Here is a 24295-nt window from a genome sequence, read left to right on the forward strand (position 1 = left end):
ACTTATTTTCCACCCTAATTTACGAATAAATTCTTTACAAATCCTACCATGTGAATTCATGGATTTTTTTTTCCACATTCTGTCTCTCACAGTTGAAGTGTACCTCTGGTGCAAATTACTGACCTCTGTCATCATTTTAAGTGGGGGAACTTGCACAATCGGTGGCTGACTAAATACTTTTTTGCCCCACTGTATGTGTAAGGTCGGGGGGGGGGGGGGGGGGGGGGTCCCATTTCACTGCAGGGCAACCTGCATGTGACGAATAAAGCTTTGATTGATTGATTGTGTGTGTGTGTGTGTGTGTGTGTGTGTGTGTGTGTGTGTGTGTGTGTTGAGGGGGGGGGGCGCCAGAGGGAGTGTTCGCCCAGGGCGCCAAACAGGCTAGGACCACCACTGCACACTTTGTAGAGGGCATATGATGTTTTTGTTTGTGGCTATAATTTCTGCTTGCCTTATCACAGTGGGGTGTCGACCACTAATATGGCCCAAAAAAGTAAATTTACTGAAAATGAATCTGAATACTGCAAGTGCTTCAAACAGCATGACTCATTCAGTCATTCACACCCATTCTATTAAACATCCACACATATTCATACTCTGATGGATGCATTGGAGACAACCAACAAACCTCCACTTAGTGGATGTCCTGCTCAACATCCTGAGTTACAGCCACCCTAAATACAGTGTTCTTAAAATGTAATATGGATAAATACTGTTTGTTTTTCCACAAAATTACCAAAAGAATTATGCTTACAGCCTAAAATTACAAAATTACATCCAGCATAATTTGTGTCCCCTTTTTGTTAAAAATATTCAGAATTTAGGTACTACTTAGAATTACTTATTCACTCTTTAACTGTAACTACAGTGTAATTATTTCTATTTCTAAAATATAAGGTGTTAAAAAGTGATACACAATTTACAATTACTTACGCAGCATTTAAAATTACTATTATTATTTCAAAAGTTTTATTCTTCGTTGTGCTTGTTACATTTCAAATGTATTAGAAATGCGAGAAATTTTTCAACCACCATAAACTTAACAAAAGACACTAAGAGCCAGTACCCCATTTGAATACATTTTAATCACTGCAGTGAAATGGTGAAACCCTTATGTTATATTGGTTTCTGTTTTACAGAAAATTGTAAAAACAGCAGAATAACAAAATTAGATTTTTTTTGTTTTGTTTTACTAGCCGATGCAGCTAAAGAGTGAGTACTGATTGACCATCTCCTCCAAGCCCAGGCAGGTATCCCGGTATTTGTCAGTCTGACACTCTTCTGCTGTAGGCCAATACTCAACCCAGGTTCTCTCACCAATTACGTACTCGAATCTGAAAAGAACAATTGAAAGAAAAATGGTGTTTGTGTGACCAATCAGCAAAATACAGAAGAAAACAACTGTGATAAATATACACAGTTCAAGAAAATTACATTTATTCACTGAAGGTATGATTAATGAATAGAACTCTGAGATTAGTTTAAATATACACCACACACAAGCACAGCCAGACAAACAATATACTTACGTATCTTTTTTGTCATCTCTGTGAATATCTTTATCTGAGCCCATGAGAAGGTAGGTTTTTCCTTGTTCCAGACTTAAAGCTTCTCTGCAGTGTTGATAACTGAGAAATATGCGCTGTTTATTCAGTGGACCAACATCAAGACTCCCTGTAATTAAGATATGACAGTTGAGAGCAGTGATTTATGAATGACTGAATGTGTTGCTCAAGTTATAGTTAAACACAGTGCTGCTGTGTCCATATACATTCCTAGTTGTATCGTCATAATAGTGTCTTATGTGTAATATAAGTGTTTTGGCAATATGCTTGTGCTGAGTATTAAATGTTAAATTAGAAAATGGGTATCAGCAAGACAAGCTAATCTGGCTTACTGATAGCAAATGGTGTCAACCACTAAATGTACCTCTTAGTACAAAAGCATGCAGCAGTTTTATAAAATGCTCGATTTGTCCTTCAAATTGCCTATTTTTTTGTGGCTATAATAGAAAATAACCATCACTGCTATCTTAATGCCACAAAAAACAACAACTAGTAATTTCTCTTAAAATAGACGTTTAAAGGACGTAGCTACTTGCCTTCTTTGATGGGGTCCAGCACTTTGACTTTGTGACTGTCTGTGGATAACTCTTCTACAATCTCTTCAACCAGTACTTTGTAAGCTGTGGGCAGCCAAAGTATAGTTTTTAGCTTTTTGCATTACTATATCCTATTAAATAAAACTAAATGTAACCCATTTATGTTTGTTTACCAAAGTCTACTTTGCTGGTCTCTGTACTTTCACAAATCTTAGCTTGGCGGTCATCATTGGGGATTTTTTCCTTCTTCTGCATACTGCAGTTCTCTGTAAGTACACAATAGGGACAGGGTAAAAATGCAAAGCTGATGTATACATGTGTGTTGATAGGTGACTGCAGGTATATGAAGGTCAACTACACAACAAATATATCAGTAAGCATTTAATTCCTGCTCTGAGTGTTGTGACTACAGTCTCTAACATAAACCTTTGATTATTTACTGCAAAACAAATTTTAAATCACATTTGCCAAAATAGGCGTCTTTCAGATTTTATAATTGTAGATTTGTGCATACATCTAAAGTTACTAATAGCACCCTAGCTAGTTATGAAAAACAAATGTGCTTTCACAGGCCAGAATACTGCAGTGTGAAAGTATACCCAATGATTCAAAAGCTTGCAGAATCACCTTTAGCAGTAATAAGTAATTGTTTTCTCTAAAATCCGTGTCTCACTTTGTTTCAAGAATTTTAAGTTTGCCCATGTGTAAGTCTATCATATTCTTGCTACAGCATTTCAAATGGGTTGGGGTCTGGACATTAGTCCAAACTATCCTGTTGTAGATTTGCTGTGTGCTTGTGCTCTTTGTCTAGTTGCATGAATCAGTTTTTCTCACGCTTGCATCACGCTTGATCTGATTAGTCAAGTAATCGCAAAAATAATCAGTGACTAGTTGACTATCAAAATAATCATTTGTGGCAGCCCTTATGTATATGTGCATATAAATGGCCGATAAACGCAATTCTGATTCTGATTTTTGCTCAAAATTTGACTTTTAAAATAAAACCTTTACTTTAATAACACTTCTACTGGTGTTTTCTGTACCATTTAAAGTTAATATAAAAATACATGAAAACCTTTTAATTACAGTTTTAAAATAAGCTTATTTAATCAGATTTATATGATTATATATATAATTGTGTTTACCTTCAGCACATGTGCATATGTTATCTCTACAGAGCTGCAGTAGTTTTCCAGCTTCCCTCTCTGGATGGTAGAATTTCACGCAGCGTGTTTCTGCATTGAGGGAAAAAAACAAGTATTTGACTGTTATTTTGTGACAGTTATGGTAGATATAACAATGTATATGAAAATGATCGAATAAAATGGCATAGTGTGCCTATTTACATTACACTGCCAAAAGTATTTTGCTCTTCTCCCTTCACACAGAAATTAACTTGACTGACATCCCATTCTTAATCCATAGGGTTTAATATGATGTCAGCACAACCTTTGCAGCAATAACAGCTTCAACTCTTCTGGGATGCTTTCCACAAGGTTCAGGAGTGTGTTTATAGGATTTTTTGATCATTCTTCCCAAAGTGCATTTGTGAGGTCAGACACCAATATTAAGCAAAAAGGCCTAGTTTACACTCTCCAATTTTAATTCATCCCAAACCTGTTCTATTGGGGTGAAGACTGTTGCAAGATAGTAAAGTTCTTCCTAACCAAATTTGCTCATCTATATCTTTATGGACCATACTTTGTGCATTGGTGCACAATCATGTTGGAACAGGAAGAGACCATCCCCAAACTGTTTCCACGAAGTTGGGATGGTGAAATTGTCCAAATATCTTGGTATGCTGAAGCATTAAGATTTTCTTTAACTGGAAATAAGGGGCCAAGCCGAGCTCCTGACATTCCATGAAACTCTCTATGCTCTGTGCTTGCTAATCTGAGGGCCACATGAAGTTAGGAGATCTGTAGCTATTGATTCTGCAGAAAGTTAGCAACCTCTGTGTGCTTCAGCATCTGCTGACCACACTCTGTGATTTTATATGACCTACCACTTAATGGCTGAGTTGCAGTTGTTCCTCATCACTGTCACTTTGTTATAATAGCATTAACAGTGGATTGTGGAATATTTAGTAATATTTGAGGAAATCTCATGACTGGACTTGTTGCACAGGTTTGCATGTCTAGGCGCTTTTTTTATACACCTGTAGCCATGGAAGTGATTGGGACACCTGAAGAATAACAAAGGTAACATGTTTATGAGACTTACGTTCATAGTATTCATAGACAGATACAGATGCGGGTTGTAAGACGCCCACTGGCATTTCCTGTTTGATTCTAAAAGCAATTTCCTCTGGTCGTGTGTGAGAAACCTGGGAATTGAAATATAGACAGGGAAAAGCATAAATAAAAACCCAGGCAAAGTGGAAAAAAGGGGGATAAGAAGAACGATTGGAGTGATTTCCAACCTTGTCCAAGTAAATGATGAGTGAGCCTCTTTCTGACAGGGCTTTGTTCATCTCATATTTTGATATGGTGCGGCCACGTCCTCTAGACAACTAGAGACACACAAAAAGGCCAAATTTTAAACATTAAGAGGTCTTATTATTTTGGTTAACTGTAACCACATAACATTACCATAACTTCTTACCAAATCCAGGTCTTTTGTTTCAACAGCAAAACCAGTTAGTAAGCCAATATCCAAGATTGACATGCCTGCATCACGATCCCTGTTCTTATACCTGTAGAGAGAATGATAAGAATGATTCAAATGACAGCAGAGTTAAATGGACGGGAACAAAAAAATCCTATTAAGCCAAAACTATTTCTAAAGTGTAGTTTACATTGTACTTACATGACCTCTATCCTAAGTTTGTATATCTTTTCATCTGCATTTGATTTTTCTGAAAGAATAAGGAAAAAGAAAAAATGAGCACAAACAAATAAAATGCCATAAACTGAAGCAAACAGATTTAATGAGATAAGTAAAATAAAAAGAGGAGATAAAGGACATCAAAGTACCTTCTACGAGATCCACTTTGAGGGTAAAATTCTGGCAGTCACTCTCCCGTTCTTTGGGCTTAGCGTAATACAGTGATACCAACTGTTGCATCAGAAAAAGTGTGTTTTTATATTGTGTGATAAATAAGTCTTTGTAATACTGTTCTTTTAAGGTTTAAAAAGCCTTGTCTAGGATTCTGAAATGATCAACTAACAGATAACTTACTGTCACTGTTGCTTCTCCTGTTCCCCTAGCAGTCACTGTGATGTCCTGGTTTATATCGTTAATCTGTTGGGATTAATATGTACAAACACACAAAGATGTGTTTGTACATATTATGAGAAAAAAAACAGAGATAAGCTCACTTTGCTCCCACTGACTGAATTTAAATTGCATTGAATGTCTGTTAGACAGGAAAAAAGGAAATAGACCAAAAAGCTTGCAGAGTGGTGAGATGGATTGCCAAAAAGACAGAAACACTAGCAGTACTGAGATTTATTTACTGCTAGAGGACATGTTTTCAGACTGACAAATTGTGCTACATGGTGACTGTGTTTGTGTTGCTTCTTCTCACCTTAGACGTTCTTGTGGCATAGTGGTTGTTCTGATTGAAATTGTACTTTTCAGGTGCCGACCTTCCTGGCAACTTGATGTCCACATTCAGATCATACTGTGGTTCGTTAGCGTTGATCCAGTACTCTGCTACAGCTTGATAGACCATTATAGTAGCCTGGAGAGAAGAAAAGTGGGGGAGATAAAGAAAGGCAAAGGTTATAAGGTGGGATAATATGTATAAAATATCTGCCTATGATATCTTGATTGACAGGAAGTTTTGTGTTACCTGAGTTGATCCATAGCCTCCGCCCACCTTCTGTTGTGCGTTGAACCATCTCACAACAGGTCTGGCATCTTCAAAGTTCTTTATTAAAACAGCAAAGGACAGGAGTAGAGTGTTAAAATAAATTATGGAAAAACATTTTTCAAAGGTACTTTGAAGGCTTTCTAATCTGCTTTTTATTTGGGTATAATTCAAATCCAGTCCAGAAACTTGCCTAATGAAAGAAAATGCAATGTTTTTCATAGTTCATAACGACTCTGTACAAAGCAATGTCTTATTTGTTTTAATTTGTATTTGCACACAATAATAACACAACATAAAAATAAATGTAGAAATTATCTTCATTGAGCTGGAATTTCACAGTTAAATAAATGGTAACTCTGGAATGGTCAGCAATGGTATTTAAATACTGTAAAGTAAATTTTCAATGATTTTGTGTCCAAAACCTATAATATTTTAGAGACACATGAATGACAGATGGATGATATAATTTGGACATGCTCACCTGAGACTTGACAAGAGCAAGAAGAGCATAAGCTGTGGTTTCCAAAGTGTAAATACGGCCTCTAGGTACAGGCCAGTGAGATAGCTCTGACAGACACAGTCACACAAGTACATTTTTATTACTATAATATAAAACAGAAATATTTTAGAAAAAATGTAAAAACTTTTTTCAAGTTAAAAAAAATACTGGTATTCATTAGATAAAAGTAAATTGATAAATATATACCCAAATTCGAGTAGGCACACTGGATTTTACTGAGAAGTCAGAAATGAATCAATAATATTCAATAAGTAAAATTTTCAGGAACACAAGAAAATTGATGAGATTTTTTCAGATATTTTATAAAATAGTAAATTTTAAAATTCATGAATAACAAAAGTCATGGTCTTCCAGTCTTCAGTGCTTTTCACCCACTTCTGTCTGTCTCTCCTCAACTCTCTCTCGCTCATCTCCCTCTGTCAGTGTGTGTGTGTGTTCACTGTGTGTCCCTCTAACCACGCCTTCTGTTCCAAGGGAAGGTCCTTCCTCCATTTCCCGCATCTCATGTCCGAACACCAAGAGTTAAAACAATCACCTCGTGGTAGTCTTCAGATGATCGGCTTTCTATTCAAGCTAGAGGAATTCCCTCATTTGTGGCAGAACAATGGCTATCACCTCTGTCTAAAATCAGCCACATCTCCCAGAAAACCAGTTAACATCTCTGTATCCTCCGAACCACTTGAATTATCCTCTATTCTGCAGGTTTATCACAAAATTTCAGAAATTTTCCATAAAGATATACTTTTACTTTCACCACATTGACCATTGAACATTAACTTTTCTCCAGTGTTTCTTTTGGTGGCCAAGTCTGAATAAGGGTTTTGGAGCATGTGTCTGCCCTCTCCACTTGTGCTCAAAGGAAAACCTCTCACACCCCTCAAGTTAGTCTGCTGCATTCACTAACAATACCAGGATGCCCTTGGTCCCACATTGCATTTGACTTTGCATTGGACTCTTTTCAACTGCAGGTAACACTGTCATTCTCACCATCCTTGACCGTTTTTCAAGGTCTGTACATTTTGCTGCTCTCTCAAAATTGCCCTTTTAGTTAGAGACATCACAGATTTGGTGAATCATGCGTTTCGTCTGCATGGGATCTCTCAAGACATAATAAGGGGCCCAATTAAATATCCTATGCCTGGAGAGAGTTTTGTGCCTGGGTTAGTCTTCCCTCTGACTTCCTTCTTTCTGCAGACTAGTGTGCTGACCAAATAAGGCAACCAGGATTTGGAAGCGGCTCTCCACTACACAAATTAGTCCAGGTGGAGCACGCAGCTAACCTGAATCAAGTAAGCCCACAACACTATGACGTCATTGGCTACTAGGCTCCCACTTGGCTGACATTTGAGGCGTTGCTGGGCTAACAACCTCCCCTGTTTCTGGCAACTAAAGGTAAGTGTTCTGTCCACGTGCAGCAGCATCTGCACCACCTTTAGTGCATCTGGAAGGCCAGAGGGTTTGGCAGGGTATCTACGAAACATGTTCGACTTAGAAATGAATCCAAAAAGTTCCCCACCTCTGGTGTCAGCAAATCTGGAGTTTCCAAACTCTTCTGTTGGTAATCAGCTGTTCTGTCTGCGATTTAAGCTAGAGGAATACCCATATTTCAGGCCTGATTGTTGAACAGCAAAGAGTTAGTGTTGTCGGCACATATATGAAGTTTTTATGTTCTGTCTATTGTTGTCACCTCACATTTTTCTCATTTCTGCGCAGGAATCCTGGCTGTGTCTCAGTGAGTTTTTAAGACAGAGAGTTTTCCCTGTAGAGTTTCTGTGGATCTGTAAATATTGCAAACCTGGACACAATAGCTCACAATTCCTTCTGTTGTCATTTTTTGTAACTTTACTGTAAATAAAAGCACTATTGCTGGACCTGTTCTGAGTTCCACATCTTGAGTCCATTTGCACCATTACCAACCATTAATGACAAATTTTTTTTTTGTATTTTAGCCTATGGTTATGTCCTGTATGTATGAGAGAAGAACAGGGTAGCAACTGAAAAGCACTGAAAAAATCCTCAAGAATATATTTTTGCAGTACAGTTTTCTTTTTCACTGGTTTTTGGAATTCACTGAGACTGTAATAATCATAGTTACATTTAACTGATTGTGCAAACATGTGCGGTGTGTATGTGTGTGTGTGTGTGTGTGTGTGTGTGTGTGTGTGTGTGTGTGATCGTGCATGCGTGTGTGTGTGTGTGTGTGTGTGTGTGTGTGTGTGTGTGTGTGTGTGTGTGTGTGTGTGAACATACCTGGGGAAACAAACTTGAATAGGATCTCTTTGTTCAATTTGTTTTCATTAGCCAGTGCATATGATGTCATGGCCACAGCATAAGGGTTGGTGAGGCTGGGCAGGCGCCTCTCCAGGTAGGCCACTGCTTTGTCTATACTGCCTGGGAGACTCTGGGCAGATGAAAAAAGGAAAAAGAAAGGAAGATAATGAGTGACAGGAAAACGGAACATAATGTTCTTCATCCTTTTGTGAGCCTACAGAACATGTTGGTGAAATTAATTAAATTCTGTCTGTTTTTGCTGGTCTGTGGTTTAAATCTTCAATGCAAGTGCAATAGAAAGTATCACCGTTTGATTATTTTAGATACTTTGTAACAACAATGTTTGCAGGTGAAATACTCACATTGACAGTGTCGGAACATATTGAGCGTGACTCTTGCATTGCAATGAGGCAGAAAGCTGTCATGGAGGCGTCTGAATCTAAGCCGGCCACATCACCCTACAGATGAAGCACAAACATATTATTATTATTTCTAACAGAACTTTTTTTTAATATTTATAAAAGCTGATTGGCAGTTGTATAACTGGTTTCTCATTTAGTTATAAGTTATTTTGTATTTTAAGTATAGATGAAGAACTGGTGTTAATGAAATCAGTGCACTCACATTCATCTCTCCGTGGATTACAGCTGTAAATTCTTTGAAAACACCATCAGGTTGTTGTCCTCTGAGAATAAGGTACTTGACAGCATCACAGATTACATTATCTTGTATTGCAACCAGATGATGGGCCATTGCAAACACCTTGGCAACATAGGCAGTCAGCCTTATAGACAGGAAGAGGGGATACAATAGCTTAATATAATTTATTTGCCCTTACTATAAATTGGCTTTGCAAAATCAGAAATTAAAGCAGCATGTGCAAAATATTATGTATGAATTCATGGATGTTTGTGGGTGCCTCACCAGGTGCTAGCTGGGCGAGAAACAAATGCAGCAAACGATCCATCATTTTTACGGAAGGCCAACTCGTTTGTGTAACCTTGATGAAACAATTAAAGAAATAAAACAATCTTTTTACTTCACTGCTATTCAACTTGCATCTGACTCTTATCAATTAGAAACAATTTTGAGGCGCTCTGTGTGTTTATTGTGTTACCAAAGAATTCATGTACATCTGTGAGAGCCTACCAGTTTTTATATGTTGGAGAGCTTCATTACGTTTCTGAAAGCCCACAGTTTCCCATTGGTTGGTTTTATCCAAATACAAGGTTGCAATAAGAGGCAGGGTCATTGAGATCATGTTCTGCTCTCCACAGCCCGAGGGTTGTCTGATTAGAGTGCCCATTGAGTTGCCGCCAATGGCATTCTCCACCAGCTGAGATACTTGTTCTCTCCCTGCATGCATACACATACAAAAAAGGTTCACAACACCCATTAAGGTAGTCAGTCCCGAATGTCAACAATAACAATATATAATAGAAGCTTCAGGGTGATATAGCCACTGAATCACATAAACTGCATAAATATTAAATATTTCTCACCTGTCACAGAGATCTGTGTGCTAGTAGGTGTGTTTGGAACCAAATCTTTCCTTTTAATTCCACTGTTAAGAACTTCGTTCTGTACACCATCTAAACAGAGAAAAAAAGGTTTTATTAAGGTGAAAATCAGTGTGTGACTGAATAATTAGAATCTAGCTTTTTAATAGATAAACTCACTTTCTCCTTTCTTAACAGGATCTAAAGTCACGATCTTTGGATGTTTAACCAGCACGCCCTCAGGCTGGAAAACAGACAAACATTGGAAGTCATCATTATTTTAGCAAAGAAAAGTGCAGTAGCTACAAAACAGGAAATAAATCCATAATTAAATTAAGTCCTCCACAGTTTGTCCTTCTAAGCCTAACTGCAGCCTTTATGACTAAACTCAGTTTAACTTTGTATTCTTGTTGTGTGAAGTGAACCTCCCTCGATGTGTGAGAGAAGTAGCCACAGCAGCAAAAATGCAAATGATGTTAGTAGTTAACTTACTATTGCAGCTATAAAATATGTACTTTGTAGTTGCAATAGATACTGAAAGTGTGCTGCTGAGAGGCAGATAATAATTAAGTGACTGTGGTGGTTTACAATGTTATGTTATGCACAGAGTATTTTTCCTTACAATATATAAAATATAACATAATATAAAATATAACATCATCAATATTGGTATGAAGCTGAAACTATTTTCAAGATGACAATATTTTTGACGTGTCGTTTTATGAACATTACAAAAATTCTCAAGACAATTCTGTGATATCTGGCATGATGTGGTTAAGTGGCAGGATCCTCAACACTGTTAACTAAGTGTTGATGTTTTGAAAATCCTTCACTTAACTGTCTGGTTGCAACATTTTGGCCATCTGTAAAGCTTTAGATGTCTGACTTAGCTTGAACTGTCAGGTCTATTTAAATTTCAACAACATCATTATCTATTTTTAACTATACGTAATTATTAAATATTGTTCCCGTGTAACTTTAACCAAGGTGACAGACTTCCTGCAACATTAACCATATTAACCTGTTATTTTAATTCAAATCACATAGTTTTTCTAACTTGACCTAAGTCACATTTTAAATAAAATCCCTTTTACAAAATAGACACAAAACAAGCAATGAACTAAAAATGCATTTGACCAGTATGATTATTGATAATATTTTTGATGATTTCTGAGATTGTTAAGGGAAATTTTTTGGCAGTAATAATCATGTAGTGATTAGAACAAAAGATCAACACATATTATTAGTGTACAAAATTATCAGTCTGATGTTTGGTCTGGGATTGAGCCAGACTCCAGTTGTTGTTTCTGTCTGTTCCTTTTTGTGCCTAAACCTCAACAAACAATAACTTTCAAATTATTTTATTACTACCTTTACTACAATTTTGAAAGGCCTGTTCACATTCAGATAAGACATTTTTTGGTTTTTGTTTTATTTAATAAGAAAGTGATATTGAACACATTTTTGGGCATCCAAATAGCAAACATTGGTTTTCTTACCACCACCCGCAACATCTTCATGATGCCATCATTGAGAAATGAGTCCTTAACAGCTGCTTTAACCTCAATGCGCCGTTCTCCCTCCTTCATGGGAATAATGACGAAGGGGACAGATCGTGTGGTCTCGGGCCCAACAGTGACCTCCTGGCGATACCTACCACGTTTGGAAGCTGAACTGCACACGTGCTCCTCCTCAGTCAAATCAATGCGTACCTTTATAAAAGAAAAACAGCAATGACAAAGTTGGAGAAGAGACTGATCATGTGGTGTTTCAAACTGGAAGAATACAAAGATCCTGATGAAATACGGAGATTTTTTTGAGCATTCCTTTAACTTTCGGCAATTTCAGTTACTCCTTATTTACAGAAAACGAAGGTAATAAACTCAACATGAAAAATGGTAAATGGTAAATGGCCTGCATTTGTATAGCGCTTTACTTAGTCCCTAAGGACCCCAAAGCGCTTTACACTACATTCAGTCATTCACCCATTCACACACACATTCACACACTGGTGACGGCAAGCTACATTGTAGCCACAGCTGCCCTGGGGCGCACTGACAGAGGCGAGGCTGCCGGACACTGGGGCCACCGGGCCCTCTGACCACCACCAGAAAAAGGGATCGTACTCTTCAATTTTAGTAATATATGATAAGCCTAGATAGATAGATAGAATCGTTTTACTTTGAACATGTAATTATGACTAAAATAACAAGAGAAAAGAAAAACTTAATGACATTAACTTTTTGTGAATATCTATCAATATATATATCTTGTCTACACAATGTTTATGCTCGAAAAGGAGTAGGATGAAACTTACACTTTTTCTGTTCCTACCCCCTTGATTGAAATTCTATTATTTATAAATCAATATTCAAAATTCAGCATTATATAATGTTTAACTATATACAAGTCTACACTTATATATAACACACAAATTAAAAAAATTCAAGCTCATGAACCAAAACAACAACAAACTACATTTTTACATAAAATGAGCAGACTATGGTTAACACGCACTAAATTTCTAAGCTTTGTTAAAATAATCTCTTTAATAATCAGTTCTCTTTTTTTCAAAGGATTTTGAGAACACAACATGAAAATGCACATAATAAACTGCACAAGACGACACTTTTGAACACCACTGTGTTTCAGTCCAGTAATTACTGTGGTTCTGTACTTACAGTGATTCGATCAGGGCTGTAGTTGTGGAGGATTGCTTTAATTTCTATCTGCTCTCCACGGACAGCAGAATAAGGCAGCCTGAGATCAATGAAGAAATCCTTCTTGACAATGACCTCAAATGGATCACCCACACAGATTCCTTAAAGAAAATATGCAGAAAATAATGACATTTTTTAAAAAAGTAAAGGGAAGGCCAAAAAAAGCCATATTTTAGTCACTGAATCCTCACCGTGAGTTCTTGACAGACTGATGCCGGTGAACTGCCAGGTTGTGATTGAATCTTGCAAAGGAACATTTTTCACAAATGATGTGGTGTCACTGAAACAGAGAAAAATGTTTACAGTCTGAGAGATGTTAAGATGTAACTTCATTTGTATGTGTTTGTGATTTACTGTGACTCACCAAGGTGTGTTTCTAGGGCAAGGAGGCAATTTGATATCAGACCAGAGCCAACTTTCTGGGAACTTGGTGCGAGTAACGATTTCATTGCTGTCCATGAAACTGTTGTCTTCTCCTTCACCTGGATTTTGTTTAAAAATGATATAATTTTGTGAATTTTATGACACATAGTATGAATGAGATAACCCCTTCCCATTTTGTTTCCATCTCTTACTGCGAGCCAGTTTGAGGTCTTCCTCCCTCTTCTCTGCTCGAAGAGTTTCCACTGCCTTGCAGCAGCGCAGGAAAGCATCACGGCAGCCTTGACCATCAACAATGTACTCGCTGCGGACCTCACAGGTGTATGAAAGGGGGGTTTCCTTCATGCCATCCAGACAACACTCAGTTTCTACTGGGTCTGTATAATTTTTTACTGAAAACAGAGACGGTTGTGGAAGAAAGCATGAGAACTGTGATTCACTGTAAAGTTCCAAACATATATTTTTAAATATGTCTTTTTGTAAAAAGAAAATATTTTAATGAAGTCAAAAGCATAAAATAAATGTTTTATTTTTCTTTTTGTCTGTTGTATATATATATATATATATATATATATATATATATATATATATATATATATATATATATATATATATATACTTATTAGGGGTGCAACGATATTCGTATCGATATTGAACCGTTCGATACAGTGCTTTCGGTTCGGTACGCATATGTATCGAACAATACAACATTTGTAATTTATTTTATCAACTTTCCTTCTGACGATGCTGTCTGTGTTGAGCGCTCAGTGAATCTGCGTTCGACTACTCCGCCTAGGCTGCACTGTCGAGCGCAGATCCACTGAGCGCTCAACACAGACAGCATAGTCAGAAGGAAGAGCGCAGGGCACCTCCCCCACCCTCATTCAGATCTGGCGTTTGGAATTATTTTGGTTTTCATGTGACGTATGACCCTGAAGGTAAGCGAGTCATGGACTAAAGTAAAACAGTATGTTGGATGTGCCATGCAATGCTCAATTACATGGGTGGGAACTAGTGTGTTAGCGCAGTTAGCTCGTTAACGTGTTGGCCGTCTAGCCCCATGCACGGGGCGATCGGCGGTAGCTCGTTAACGGAGATTTGCCGTGTTGTGGTGTTAAGGTCATTTCAACGAGATTAACCTGAAAGCACTAGTGGGAACACAACGAATATGACTGCACATTTACGCCGACATCATCCTAGTGCAAAGACAAAAACAACAAGCATGTTACTAACTTTAGCCGAGTCATTTAGACAGCTGTTAGCACATGATTCTCCTTATGCTGCTGAGAATATAGCCCAGAAGAAGCAGATAGTATAGCTTTTATTTTGGAAAGAGACATTTCTCTGTAATAAACTCTCTTTTCCAAAGATGCATGATTCCTCAATCAGATACAGGGCTCGCAATATCGCTAGCCCGACGTCCCGGAGCTAGCGATTTTTTCAGTCGGGCTACCAAAATCTATCTCTGCCCTGCCCGTCGGGCTATTGTAGGAAGGAAAAATATATGTCAATGCTTTTGCATTCTTTCAGAAATGTAGCTGGGTAATTATGTCATTGGCATCGGTGAGCCACTGTCAATATGTGACATATTGAAGTCGCGTTTGAATTTGCGCTTGTTTTTTTGCTTTCACTTTGCAATCGTGCGAACTGTGTATAGAGAGCGACAGCACTGATCTGTGAGTGATGATAATTTGTGCACCAATTCCTCTGACATCGTCTTATTAATCGTTAGCTTACTATGCAAACATGACAAGTGAAATCTCCCGCAGCAAGCTTAAACATGTGAGAGGTTGATCGCGCAGAGAATCGCTGAGCTTATGTGAGTGCGTGTGTAAAAGCAGCAGGATTTATATTTGACTACGATGACCTGGATGACTGAGAACCTTCACAGTCAGATATATATTTCAGTTCTGCTGAGCCAAATAAGACAGGTCAGGGTGAAGCAGTGACAGCCAAAGAAAAGCTTACCACAAAACGGAGAAGTTATGACAAATCAGACTATAAGGCAAAAAGAAAGTGCAGCTTTATGGTTTCATGGACAAAATAATTTCTGTGGCTGCAATATGACGAGCTAAATAACCAGGGCTGCACATAAGTGGTCCGCAGGTGCGCATTCGCTGTCAAAATAAAAAACACGCACAAGGGTTAGGGTTAAATTTAAAAACTGTACTTTTGAGTTAAAATATATATTTATAATTTTAATAAATGACAAATTAAAAAGGCATGAACATTTTTTTTGTATCGAAAAAATATCGAACCGTGACACCAAAGTATCGAACCGAACCGAACCGTGAATTTTGTGTATCGTTGCACCCCTAATATTTATATACTTACATAAGCTGCTTCTGACATCCATTACAGCAGCGTTGCGTTTCTTTCTGTTTGCAGGCTGGCATTTAATTTCTGTAAAATGAGACACAGACAAAATATACCATATCAAACAAGCCTGAATCTGAATTTGGTTTTTATGTTACTAAAATAGAAAGAATATAACACAACCTTTGTTGTTGGACTGTTCAAACATGATAGAAATAATCCTTTTTTTAAGTATAATATTTCAACTTTATTAATATGTTTGTGATGAAGCAGAAAACCCAACATTCTTCAAGGGTTTAGCAATGAAGCCGAAAGAAAAGTATTGTCACCTTGTCTATATGTGGTCTTTGCATCAGTGTTGGACTCAAACAATAGCCCAGCATCAAAGAAGACACCCATACTGTCCTTTCCTCCACCAGGTGTGCAGCCTGTGTCATACTGCTCTACTATGTCCCACACCTACAGGTTAAAGTACAAACACATACAAGAATGTAAATTGAACAGTAAACGTACAATAAGAGGACTCGAATATGGCTCACAAATCTATAAAAACAAATGGGCTAAAAAATAAAAAATGTCTTATTGACATCTTAAAGATTATATTATGACATTGAATTCACTGTCACATTTTAATTTTTTTTCAAATTTTAGACTCACAATAATCAATAATCTCACAATAATCTCATATGAACACACACTCAGAGCAACAAATAAAACTGGGGACCTACGGGCCACCTGTCGTGTGCCCCAGCTAATGCATAGTTGTTCTGAGGCACAGGTTAGCATGCTTTAACAGCATAACAAGTTTCAGGTTTTGGTATGTATTGTAGAATATTTAGCTGATTTAGAGTTTAGAAATGTGTTATCATAGAACGTAGAACTGTTGTAGAGACACTGACACTGCCCTCAATATAATAAAGGCTGATTGTGTTGTGAACTTAGGAGTAGATTGTAGGGTACCCCTCCCCCACTTGAGCTGTGAAAGTAAAACAGAGAAGAGTTAATGCTGAGTGGAAATTCCCCAGAGGATGTATGGGTGGGGGTCTCAACATTGTAACTGGATACCTGTGGTCTGTAAGGGAGAGGGGTTTTATGACCTCTAGGGAGTTACCTACACCCACAGTGTTTTAACTGTCACGCACACACATCCACACGCACACTCACTCATGTGCACACACATACACACAGGTATGCGCACACAGTCACACACGAGCACTCACATAGACACGAGGGAACGCACATGTAGGCATTCATGTGCTCGTGCACATAGACACAGACAGAGTTTGCAGCACACCGTAGGGGGTTTTATGATGGGGTCACTTCTATAAAGCTGGCTGTAACTAACAAAGGGGTGAAGATTTGGAGAGGGAAACCGGCCTCGTCTTCCCTTCTAGAAGTGCATGCTTAAATGAAGATGAATAAAGATGAATAAAGGTTTTGTGAAATGACTACTGAGTTCCGGTGCCGTCTCTGGAAGTTTCGACGAATAAAAGAACCGGGGTAAAACTGATTTCTCAACAGTATGCAATATGTAAATTAATACAAAATCCAATATGTGCAATTTGTTTACTGAAGCTAAACAATTTATAAAATATAAAAAGCAAAAAATCGAGAAATGACCTTTTTCTGTGTCAGGCGGTGCTTGTTGTTTAGGACGTAGACACCTTTGTCAACTGCAACCAGTCCCACTGTGGCCTCTGGAGTTCCTGTGACTTTCAGACCAAACATCTTGCGAGGCTCATAGGCTGGAGCAGGTCGTGAGGATTCCAGTTTCAGCTAAGTGAGGGTGACATGCAAATTTGTATATGTTAAAAAAATAAGTACTACTGTAGAAATGAGTAACATTTGTGCATTTTGGCTGTAAAGATTCACTCTTTCACAGCTCTTGAGTCTCTTACAGTGCCCATGCAGGTGTCTTTTACATCCACCCAAACAGAGTCTGATACCACTTCATTTGAACTTGTATGATAGTATGCTATGATGCGGAACGATGGCAGCATTTCTTTGGTGATTGGTTGTATCAGGGAAATCAGTACTTGGCCTCTTGTCTTATAACGGCCGTATTTCACTAGCTGACCTCTGCTCTGGATCTGGGGAAACACATTTACACATTAATACCTAACACCTTAAGCTCACATGTATGTACTATGACCAGTCGTTGCATCACAGAAAAAATAGCTATATATACAAAAACAAATGAATACGTCTCTCACCAGATATGTGATATCATGATTTTGATTTGGCTGCTGGTTGAGATTGAGGTTGATTTTTAGATTGTCTGATATTTTCAGCTCAGCTGCGTCCACACCTGCAAATATGTTTCAATAAATGTTATAGTTTGAACACATCTTTTAGTGCCTGTTTCACACAGTATACTTCCACTTCTACCTACAGTAACAATCTTTATTCTTTTACTTGATGCAATGCTTCTTCAAGATTTTTCTCACCTATGTGGATAAAAGTCCTGGTCTTGCTCTGGTACGGTCTTGCTGTCATCTCTGCTCTTGCTTGTTTATCAGGTGTAAGAATGTTGTCATTGGTCACTGCCTGTAATTAAAGACACACACACATAAGCCATACTAAGCATAAGACAAACATTCATGTGCTTTCATGTGTAACTGTGCAAGGATCAGTCAGGACCTGTAATTAAAGCCCAGCATACATAACCAATGAGCAACAAGTTAAATTAAGTGATAAGCAAGTGATAATCTCTTTCTATGTTATTGTAAAAAGGGGTTGAAAATGATCTTTATTGCTTGAGGGCAGCATTTGTGTGAGCAAGCGTTAAAGTGGGCCAGAACAATCCAAAATAGCATTCTGGCAGCCACTGTGCTGCCCTATTATTATTATTACATTATTTTTATTATTACATTATTATTATTATATTAAGTCATTTTTAATGTTGTCATTATTGTAATTATTATTATTATTATTAGTAGTAGTAGTAGTTTGAGTTGAAGTAATAGTACTAGTAGTAAAAGTAATAGTAGTGGAAGTAGCAAAATGGGTCGTTTTTGTGACAGTTAGGTTATGCACATGCAATGTACACTGAATGTGACGTGTAAAGCAATCCATCCGCAGAGGGATGATGAACATATAATAAATATAACAAATGGATATATAACAAATGTTTGTTTAGTTTTTTTTAAACATACAGATGGTAATAATTGGTGTTGGATGATATTTCTTGCAGCAAGACACTGAGACAAATTCCTTGTTTGTGAACAAACTTGGCAATAAACGTAATTTTGATTCTAATTCTGATGTTTATGCAAAGTTTTGTTTATATTGGCCCACCTGTTAGGGAGCAAATATTAAAAACAGACATAAGGTTATATCTATATATAGATATCTATATATATACATATATATATTTGTGCTGTAAGATTATTGGTGGTGCTGTTGTTGTTTGTTTGTTTGTTGTCTTTTTTGGAATACTCTGTTATTTTTTTGGGGGGGGGGGGGGGGGGGGGTTATAAGCTTTTTGAAAACTTAAAAAAACTTACATTGATTCTCAGCTCGGCTGCATTTCCTTCTGTATTGATGGTGAGCCGAGCCATGCCGTTAGCTGCAGTGAGTCCCCTGACTGCCCCAGGATTAATCACTACTGGAACGTTTTCTGCTGGTGTTTCATCAGGATTTAAAACTTCAATCTGACATCAGAAAAAAGAAACTGAATCATAACACTTTTTAAAGCAATTATAATTTCTTCAAATACCACAACTGACATATCAAAATTATGATTTCAAAGTGTAATATTATATCAGACTATGTAAATGTAAATTAGTGCTTTACCGAAACATCGAAGGACATTCCTGGCTTGAAATATTTTGGAGTTCTTTTAAAGTGGATCGTATAGGGTGATGTAACAATCTGGATACCTCTCAGCTCGGCCTCCACCATTTCACTACCTGTGACAGGGTACAAGAAAATAATTATACACACAAAAACTTGTCAGAATTCATTTGTTTTTCTATTACTCACTTTGTTTTCACCGAAAATAAAAACAAAAAACAGTAATTTCTCATTTCTGACACAGATGTTTTTTTTAATTTAATTTTTTTTGTTTTGTTGATACTCATATACTATCTCTAAAGCTGATGGACCATTGAAATTAACATATAGGAAAATCTGACCAAAAAGATGGGCTTTCTTTCTTACCACTTTCTGTCAGCACACTGACAGATACAAATATGGCGCCCCCTACAAGGCTGTTGATGTCCCTCTCAACTTTTGTTATGTCTTCCCTCCTCAGTGTCACCTCTCCTTCACCATTTTCAATCTAATTCAGAAACATAAAGATGTTCATGTAAAGATATGTTCCGCAGTTATAGCACAATAATACAGTTTCTGAATAGTAGGAGGTATTTAAATTCTTATGTCAGCATTGCTTTATATGGAAAGGCTAAATCTTAAGTATAAATATGGGCTCACCGGCACTCTCTGAAGAGAGTCTGGAAAACTCTGCTTACTTTGGTCCTTTTTGATGACCCCAAATACCACATAGGCTGTTCCATCCACCTCCTGACCAAACAGATACCTTAAACCATGAAATAAAGATGTGCTTGTGAACAACCAGTTCGAACCCAGGTCAAAATGTAACAATAAATGATCACATATATACTACTTAAATCCACAAAACAATTACATACGTAGCTTTGATTCTGACGGTGAAATCTCTGCTGTTCACGTGGAAGAACTGTGTTAATGGTGTCAGTTTCACCTCAAAACTGGGAAGAACTGCAAGATTAAAATATTTTCTTTGTCAAGTTCAAATTGCTATTTGTATGGCACATTTAAAAACAGTAAAGAAATGTTGTGCAGGTACTGTACAGATAATGGGATGCTCACCATACTCTTTGACCTCAAATTCTGCAGAATAGATTTGCTGTGGGTTGCTCTGGAATTTTGCCACCACTTTCCACAATCCAGTACTAAACACACACACACACACACACACACACACACACACACACACACACACACACACACACACACACACACAGAGAGAGAGAGAGACAGATATTAATCAAACAAATAATTCAAGAATTTGTAAAACTGAAGGTAACACATTAATTAGACTGCAGAGTATATTCTACACACAGGATTCACATTGTTATTATTATTATTATTATTATTATTATTATTAGCAATAATAATAATAATAATAATAATAATAATAATAATAATAATAATAATAATAGTACTCACCTAACAATTTCACCAAGCTGGAAATCTCCAGAATGAATACCTGATTTTAGAGAGACTGGGTCAAGTGGTAAAACAATGCCTTCAGGTGTCTGTGGAAAAACATAAATTTTCAAAACTAAGATATAAATGAAAATATTAAAAAAATCAAATAAAAAAAGTTTGTGTTTTCGTTGTTTTGCTACGGCTGATTGCAAAATGTCACTTTCAATTCTGAGCCCATGAAGAATAAAACACAATACCACAAACTCAATGGCAATGGAAGCATCAGATTGGGCTGCTTCATCCCTCTCTACAGGCTCCATCTGGGGTGTCAGTGCAAACATCCTGAAATGAACTGAAGGGAAGAGAAGATGTTATTTTTGCTGCTCGGGCAGTGATGTATACATGTTGGGAGGAATATTTAATAAAGAAGTTTGGTTTTCTAATTTAAATTTAAAATATTTCTTAATCAAACCGAGGGAAATATATGACTTTTTTCCTTTCAAATCTTCACTGAAAAAAATTATCAGATGTTCTAACCTTTTTCAATGGGACTGCATGGACTACACAAAACAGCTTTCTAATTTGTCAAAAGTGATGCCATAGTCACATAATTACTGTAACAAACTCTAAATTATTGGAGCAGCACCATGTTTCCTTAAGTTTATTGAATGGCCCTGAAAAAATATTGAATCTGTATTAAATAAAATAAAGGTAGAACTATGGAAGCATGGAACACACGACATGGGAGCTCTAGTTTTCCATTCCAGCTTTATTCACCTCCATACATCAACTGAGCACATCACACCCAAACACAACAAAAACCCCTCCTCTAAGCTTGGGTTTGAGTGGAGCCCTCTAGTGGGTCACCACAGAACTACCCTTGTGTGTGCTGTTTCTCAGTCATGAGGTAGCGGTAGACTCACCTTTGCTGTTTGGTGTATAAAGGGTCTTGTCTGTCTGAATGAAGATGTAACCTGACTGGAAGGAAACCATGACGACTTTCTCCAGGAGGCGGTCGGGGAACTGAGCCTGTAGGTACACGTACTGCTTCGCGTTGGGATCTTTACTGAAGTCTCCTGCAGGGATCTGAAACCAGTATGAAAAGTCTATAAAGACTTGGATGGCATATTCAATGATAATTGAATTTCAATGTAATAGAAATAACAATGATAGTCACATAAGCACTTCTGGATGGATGCAAACTGCATTTCGTTGCCCTGTACCTGTGCATGTGCAATGACAATAAAGTTGAATTCTATTCTATTCTATATGCAGTAAACAAATAATTCAACTTACCGTTACTTTCCCAAGCTGCTGAAAGTCATTTGCATTGTTGAGGGTCACAGATGTTGTTGCCAGCCTTTTAGTTTTGGTTGGATGGTTCATCACATTGATTTCAACCCTAACGTCTCTTCCAGTGCAGTCTTGACACTCCACAAAGATGTTTTCTGCAGTTCCCACCCGCAACAAGTTTGGGGCAGACATCACTTGCCTGCAGAGTGGTGGTAACATAGAAAGATGTTAATGATTTTAGTCTCTGTGTAGATAAACACATGCTGTTATTGACTAAAGAATAAATTATTTATTTATTATGTTATATGTTCATTTTAGACACTATGAAAAACATGTTAATAATTGCTGAAATAATTATTTTTAATTAAAAATTAAAAATGAATTATTATTTTTATCTATTTATTTATTGTATAAAGGTTTTATGAACAAATACTTTCAAAAAAAAGTATTTACCGGCTGTTTTCCCATGTGACCCTTAATTATTATTTTTTAATTTGTGGGTTTTTAAAAAATATTTTTCAAGGTTTTGAGGAAGTGGAAATAGCCAGTATTCAGTAAGAGTGTTACATAGGAATTCTTAATTCCCAGGTTGACAAATGCTATCTTTGTGCTTCTTTGCTAAAGTCTGAGCTCACATTTTTGAATACTCTCTATATATTGCAGTGCAGCCTGATGCCAGTTTGTTGATTCATCATTATTATTCATAGACAATATAAACCATTTTATATCATAAAGTTATTGTAGATTTTGTAATCCTCTTTAAGGTCTGTTTAACATGAGAAGATCATGTCTTGAGTTAGAATATACCCTTTCACAATGTTTAAAACACTTTAGATGCTGTTCTTTGATGTTGTTCTTTCTTTATCATAATGACAGTTCTTTTCCCTATAATATATGACTGGTTGCTTGAAAAGGAGCCACAGTGACAACATAAAGAGATTGTCATTATAAACATCAGATGTTTTAACCCATGGAAAGGTTCGTTTTTTGGGTAAATTCCGATTGGTTATGAGCTATGTGCTGGACTTTAAACACAATCAGTGATCTATTGATTATCTTGAATAAAGTCCAAAACTAAATCAATACATCTTTTCATCATGCTTCTGGATTCTATTTGCTTTGTCTGGCGTAATGCACCACTGTGCAAACTCTGGACAAAGTTTAGGACAACTTCTTGGCATCACTTTAAATACCAGATTACCTTGACTTATGTTACATAAGCTGCAGACCTGGCTGCAGCTTCTCATTACACAAAATAACAAATAAAATAAAGTTAGCAATAAAGTTAGTTGGACTGTGGTTTCATTAATATTTTTTTCCATAAGTTTTTCCTCATTCCTTTTCCTTCAAATACCACCCATGCCTTCTTGCTTAAAAAAGAATGTGAAACTATGCAAAATAAAATAATATATTCATGCAAAAATTCAATTCGATTCAATTCAATTCAATGCAATTAAACCTTCTGCACACATCCAAGATAATGACATTGGCTTTGTTTTGCATGAATTAATTCAACCTCACTGGGAATGTGTAAAAGTACAGCAGGTCTACTTACAATGGAGCTCCATCAGCCACAGAAGTGAGAGAAGCAAAGGCCAGAGAGGCCAGCAGCAGCAGAGTTCTCCTCATTATCCCGACCCTTTTCTGCTGCTAAAGTAAACCGTGGCCGTGCAGCATCCTTCTTTTATTCACTAACCTCCCGCCTAGTGCACTCCCACAAAATGTCTATTCATCCTCTTTCCAAACACATGTACACACAATTTCCCAGCAGCAGGTTGGGAAACAGTTTAGTCCTGATACATATTATCTCTTCTCTAAAGAAACAAGTAAACACTGGAAAATCAATAAAGGTTTACATGTTTAAATAATGTCTTACCATGCAGTTTAGTAATTAGTTCACGGGATCTAGTAAATATTCTTTTGTGTTTTATAAAATGTCATGTTATTGCTCATATTATTGTACTGCCTGTTTTGAATCCACATATCCACCAGTATGTAAAAATTATCAGACAAGTGGTCTGATCAAAACATATTGAGTAACTTTACATGACGTATTTGGCTGGGATTTTTGAAGTTTCAGCAGCAGGGATTTTTTTTTACAGTAAAATCCTGATGCCAATGTATGAGATCTTGTATTTTAGGATTTCAATGACAGGGAAAGAAAAGAAAGCAAAAGGGATCCTG

General features: G+C 37.0%; 1 protein-coding gene across 4 annotated transcripts in view; it reads right to left on the bottom strand.

Moving 5' to 3' along the window:
- Nucleotides 1–1066: 1066 nt before the first annotated feature.
- The window catches only part of LOC147328249 (complement C3-like), a 33892-nt gene continuing 10663 nt past the window's right edge, over nt 1067–24295 (bottom strand). Inside the window, exons 1-43 of one of the 4 annotated variants that reach the window (XM_086296478.1) lie at nt 23667–23825; nt 22115–22310; nt 21742–21904; nt 21076–21170; nt 20837–20925; nt 20477–20559; nt 20278–20365; nt 20060–20165; nt 19787–19907; nt 19421–19536; nt 19132–19278; nt 18073–18172; nt 17839–17933; nt 17524–17715; nt 17246–17401; nt 15955–16084; nt 15644–15712; nt 13504–13701; nt 13293–13410; nt 13120–13208; nt 12890–13029; nt 11708–11920; nt 10389–10452; nt 10212–10301; nt 9859–10065; nt 9634–9709; nt 9334–9493; nt 9072–9167; nt 8689–8839; nt 6400–6485; nt 5898–5975; nt 5631–5786; nt 5282–5344; nt 5077–5158; nt 4910–4958; nt 4706–4796; nt 4524–4613; nt 4325–4427; nt 3247–3336; nt 2275–2367; nt 2102–2185; nt 1530–1674; nt 1067–1334 (exon numbers count right to left, since the gene is read on the bottom strand). In XM_086296478.1, the coding sequence (XP_086152604.1) occupies nt 1193–1334; nt 1530–1674; nt 2102–2185; nt 2275–2367; nt 3247–3336; nt 4325–4427; nt 4524–4613; nt 4706–4796; nt 4910–4958; nt 5077–5158; nt 5282–5344; nt 5631–5786; nt 5898–5975; nt 6400–6485; nt 8689–8839; nt 9072–9167; nt 9334–9493; nt 9634–9709; nt 9859–10065; nt 10212–10301; nt 10389–10452; nt 11708–11920; nt 12890–13029; nt 13120–13208; nt 13293–13410; nt 13504–13701; nt 15644–15712; nt 15955–16084; nt 17246–17401; nt 17524–17715; nt 17839–17933; nt 18073–18172; nt 19132–19278; nt 19421–19536; nt 19787–19907; nt 20060–20165; nt 20278–20365; nt 20477–20559; nt 20837–20925; nt 21076–21170; nt 21742–21904; nt 22115–22310; nt 23667–23740 (4974 nt within the window). In that variant the 5' untranslated portion in view covers nt 23741–23825 and the 3' untranslated portion in view covers nt 1067–1192. Of the gene's footprint in view, nt 1335–1529; nt 1675–2097; nt 2186–2274; nt 2368–3246; nt 3337–4324; nt 4428–4523; nt 4614–4705; nt 4797–4909; nt 4959–5076; nt 5159–5281; nt 5345–5630; nt 5787–5897; nt 5976–6399; nt 6486–8688; nt 8840–9071; nt 9168–9333; nt 9494–9633; nt 9710–9858; nt 10066–10211; nt 10302–10388; nt 10453–11707; nt 11921–12889; nt 13030–13119; nt 13209–13292; nt 13411–13503; nt 13702–15643; nt 15713–15954; nt 16085–17245; nt 17402–17523; nt 17716–17838; nt 17934–18072; nt 18173–19131; nt 19279–19420; nt 19537–19786; nt 19908–20059; nt 20166–20277; nt 20366–20476; nt 20560–20836; nt 20926–21075; nt 21171–21741; nt 21905–22114; nt 22311–23666; nt 23826–24295 lie in introns of those variants that run through there. The other 3 variants (XM_086296481.1, XM_086296483.1, XM_086296482.1) reach the window with 3 other exon arrangements.

This window comes from Aulonocara sp. 'chitande type north' Nkhata Bay, linkage group LG6 (genome assembly GCF_057382095.1).
Source record: "Aulonocara sp. 'chitande type north' Nkhata Bay isolate Kocher_YH1m ecotype deep benthic linkage group LG6, A_spYH_male_GT1.1, whole genome shotgun sequence".
Taxonomy (NCBI): Eukaryota; Metazoa; Chordata; class Actinopteri; order Cichliformes; family Cichlidae; genus Aulonocara; species Aulonocara sp. 'chitande type north' Nkhata Bay.